Source organism: Solanum lycopersicum, chromosome 9, assembly GCF_036512215.1.
Source record: "Solanum lycopersicum chromosome 9, SLM_r2.1".
In the NCBI taxonomy this organism is placed as follows: domain Eukaryota; kingdom Viridiplantae; phylum Streptophyta; class Magnoliopsida; order Solanales; family Solanaceae; genus Solanum; species Solanum lycopersicum.
The window spans coordinates 9,406,688-9,410,794 of record NC_090808.1 but is presented as its reverse complement, the minus strand read 5'-3'; the positions used below and the strand labels follow the sequence as shown (position 1 = coordinate 9,410,794).

General features: G+C 27.3%; 1 protein-coding gene across 1 annotated transcript; it reads right to left on the bottom strand.

Annotated features, from left to right (window-relative positions):
• Positions 1-735, bottom strand: LOC101254328 (uncharacterized). Its single transcript, XM_069289307.1, has 2 exons — positions 610-735; positions 1-477 (listed from the first exon to the last, which is right to left on the bottom strand). Exons 1-2 carry the CDS (start codon positions 733-735, stop codon positions 1-3), a joined length of 603 nt encoding a protein of 200 aa, XP_069145408.1.
• Between the last annotated feature and the right edge of the window lie 3,372 nt (positions 736-4,107).

The window sequence follows — 4,107 nt, the reverse complement described above, 5'->3', positions numbered from 1 at the left end:
TCACTCTTCCATGTTCACAGAACCATCATCAATTAAGTGATCTATTTTTCCTTCAGGATGTGCGAAGAAATCTGCTACATCCAAGTGTGTGATGTCAACTTGATTTTCTGAGATAAAATTTGCCTCAGGATTTTTCTCTTTCTTCTTTAGTGATTCTTGATAAAGCTCAACCAAGTGTTTGGGAGTACGACAATCACGTGCATAATGACCTCTTCCACCAAATCGAAAACAACCTTCCCTAGTTGCTTCACGTTTCTCATTCTTTCTTTTTTCCTTTTCATTTGATGAATGACTAATGCCAGGAATATAATTACGTTCTTGACCATAATCACGACCACGTCCACGTCCACGATCACGATTAGGACCACGAACTTTTCCATGCCTAGCATGGTGGGCGTACGCCTCATTCACTTCAGGTTGTAGTTCAGATCCAGTAGGTCGATTCTCATGATTTTTCAATAATAAATAATTATTTTGCTAGGCCACAAGAAGATGAGAAATTAGTTCAGAATACTTTTTGAAACCTTTCTCTCGATAGTGTTACTGCAAGAGCACTTTCGAGGCATGGAAAATGGAGAACGTCTTTTCCATCATATAAATCTCACTAACCGTTTCTCCACATAATTTCAGTTGAGAAGTGATTTTGAACATGGCAGAATTGTACTCATGTATAGACTTAAAGTCTTGTAGCCTTTGATGCATCCAGTCATATCGTGCCTTTGGATGTATGACCATCTTCAAGTGGTCAAATCTTTCTTTTAGGTTTTTTCACAAAACAAGCGGATCATTAACTGTCAGATATTCGATTTTCAGAAGCTCATCAAGATGATAACACAAGAATATCATTGCTCATGCATAATTTTGATTTGATGCCTTATTTTCTTCTTTTATGGTGTCTCCAAGACCCATTGCGTCAAGGTGTATTTCAGCATCCAACACCCATGAGAGATAGTTCCTGCCCGAACTTTGAAGGGCAGTGAACTCTAGTTTTGTAAGATTGGCCATTAAAATTAAAAACAAAAGAATAAATAATACCTTTATTATTTCTTCAAATCTAACCTTCACTTTTGAGAAATTAGAGTCTCGTGCTAATAACGTGTTATAAAACTGTAGAATAAGAAGAAGAAACTAGAGAGAAAAGAAGAGAAGACTTGTTATTTTTCTTGATGAATGAATTTACAATGAAGAAGAGCACTCTATTTATAGGAGAAATCTAACTTGGTCCCCAAGTAGGACTCTTTAACAATATCTTAAAAAGGACTCCACATGATAGACATTCACTATAATACAAATACTTTATAATAAATTTTTAATTTTTTTAAAATATAATTTATTGTAATGCTGACATGTGACACTTTTTCTTCTCCTTTTATAGAAGACATAATTAATTTTAATTTTTTTAAAATATAATTTATTTTAGTGCTGACATGTGACACTTTTTCTTCTCCTTTTATAGAAGATAGATCGTGCGGTTAGATAGTTTAAATTAATTTTTTTATTAAATTATTTCTTTTTTATATTTTATAATCTTAAATTTCAATTTAAATTTCAAACTATTTAATTTCTATTTATTTATAAACTAATTTTAACAAACTTTATTATAACATCTTTTAAAACAATTTTAGAACTAGAAAGTTAATGTCCGCCGTTAGAATTTTTTGAGTTTTTTCTTTTAATATTTTTTCCGTGTATTTAATAGAAGTAGATAATGTTAGCAAACTTCATTATAACACCTTTTATATATGCTTTCATTATATTTTTTTTTGCAGAATTTTTTTTAATATAAGAATCTTTTTCCGTCTATTTTTAAATACAGAATTAAAAATGATTGATTAAAATTTGTAAATAATTTAATTTTACTTAATAGATTATATAAAATTAATTTTACGTAATTATGAAATTAATGATCATAATCTGAAGTTGCACAAATATGAATAAGTATAAAAAAGTATTAGTAATAAAAAAATAAAACAAAAAGTAATGGATTTATCAAACATATAATAAACTTTCAGATTATTTAAAATATAATATATTTAATTTCTATATTTGCATCCGTATATGTATGTCTTTTCTTTGAAAAAAAAATGCTCAATTCTAAAAGTTGTTGACTAAATCTCTACTCGTACAAAGAATGAAAGATTAACACTAAAATATAGAGATGATCTTCATATAATTTTCCAATGTTACTGAGAGATTCATCCTCACCATTTAGGCCACTAATGTTATTTTATGAAGCTATCTTCCTTGATGTCTTTTGAATTTATGTTGAGCAACTTTCACATATAGCAAATAAAAAATTTATATTTGTATACTATAGCAAAAAGTTTGTATAATTGCGTTCCATTGCAAACATAGAAACTGTATAATTCGCTATACATATACAGTTGAAGCAAATTGTATAAAACAAAGTGTATAAAATAAGAAAGAGAAAGACACTCGGGCAGAGAACTGTATAAAAACAAAGTGTATAAAACGAATTGTCTTATTATAAGTGTGTAGAACGATTATATACAATTTGAATTTGTATAAAATGAGAAAGAGGAAAAGACAAAAGAGACTTGACAAGGAATATACAATTTAATCGAATTGTATAAAACGAGAAAGAGAGAAATTAGATACAATTTGAAAATTGTATAAAACGAGAAAGGCAAAAGAAACTGGGCAGGGGAGTATTTTAATTGTATAATTATAAGTGTATAGGACGAAAATATATGTACTTGCATGTGTATATACAATTTGCTCACGCTTTATACAAACAGAACGCATTTTATACATTTCGCTTCTGTTTGTATAAGTGAGAAAGGCGAGGGTGGTGAGCGAAATTTGGGAGATTGGCGAGCGAGATCTAGAAGAGGGGAGAGAGGGGAACAAACATCTATATATTTATACAATTTCTCTGCTTTATACAATTAGAAATAATTTTTATAGACTTGTGTTTATATAAAAAGTGAGGAAGCGAGCGAGAGATTGAAGGAGAGTGGCGAGCGAGATATTTGAGAGAAAGGCGCCTGATAATTTTTTGCAAACATTTGCTATGGAACACAATTAAATCAAACTCTAGCTATTCCTTTTGTTTTAGGTTATTAGTTTATTATTATATACAATTTTCCCTTTTATGTTTTGATCAATAAACTTACTTTTTTGGTTGTTTCCAATTTTTAAAAAATAAAGACAAAATTTACGTGAATTCGTGATTGCTTTAAAAAAAACTTTCAAATATATATGTATGCAAAACCTTGTAAATATTCAATTTAAAAATAAATTATTTCACATTTAAATATTATCATACTCAATATGAAAAATAAAATCGTTAGTCACAACATAATTTTAAAAAAAATACATCGATTTGTGAGAGTTTTCAATTTCTTTTATAATTTATTTATCATTTTTTAATCCTCTATATAGTACATAAAAACAATTATTTCTTAATAAAATAGGAAGACAAAACACAAATGCCTCAAAAAAGTGAGATTCTCTCATAATTATCACAAAGTATGTTCCACTACTATAGTTGCAACGAACTCCTCTTTTTCAATGAATTGCTCACTTTATTGTTCAAACTTCTTTTGATTTTTCTTTTATCATTTTTCATAACTCGATTATAATCATAAATTTGTACCTTCTTTAAAAAGGAATAAAGAAAATTTTGGAAAACAATTACGATGATTGGGGAAGAATATTTATCCGTTTGTTTGAATATATTATCAATAACCACTCCTTTTATTGTAAGATAGAATTGGGAAGTAAATATGGGGTTAAAATATTTTTTTAATTACTTTTTTTCATTATTATTAAATAAAATTTTTACAAAAAGAACCTTTCCAAAAATAAGGACCATGACGTTGATTTTTTTTTAAGAATTTCTTTTTTCATTTTTCATTTTTTTTTAGTGTTTGAATTTCTATTTTTATTTTTAGAATTCCAATTAGTTTTAATAATCTACAAAAACAAAAATATTTTGGTAATGCTGACAATAAACATTTATAAATTTTTTAAGAATCCAAAACATGTTAAAAATATATAACAATTATCTTTTTATTTATTAGTTTTTATTTTCAATATTTAATGATTTATGTTTTTACGGATTTGTTTAAGAAAACATTTTTA

Coding starts and splice junctions, on each gene's coding strand:
- LOC101254328 (XM_069289307.1), bottom strand. CDS start 735: ATGGTCATACATCCAAAGGCACGATATGACTGGATGCATCAAAGGCTA. Junction 478..609: donor TGAAATTATGTGGAGAAACG/GTTAGTGAGATT, acceptor CTTGTGGCCTAG/CAAAATAATTATTTATTATT.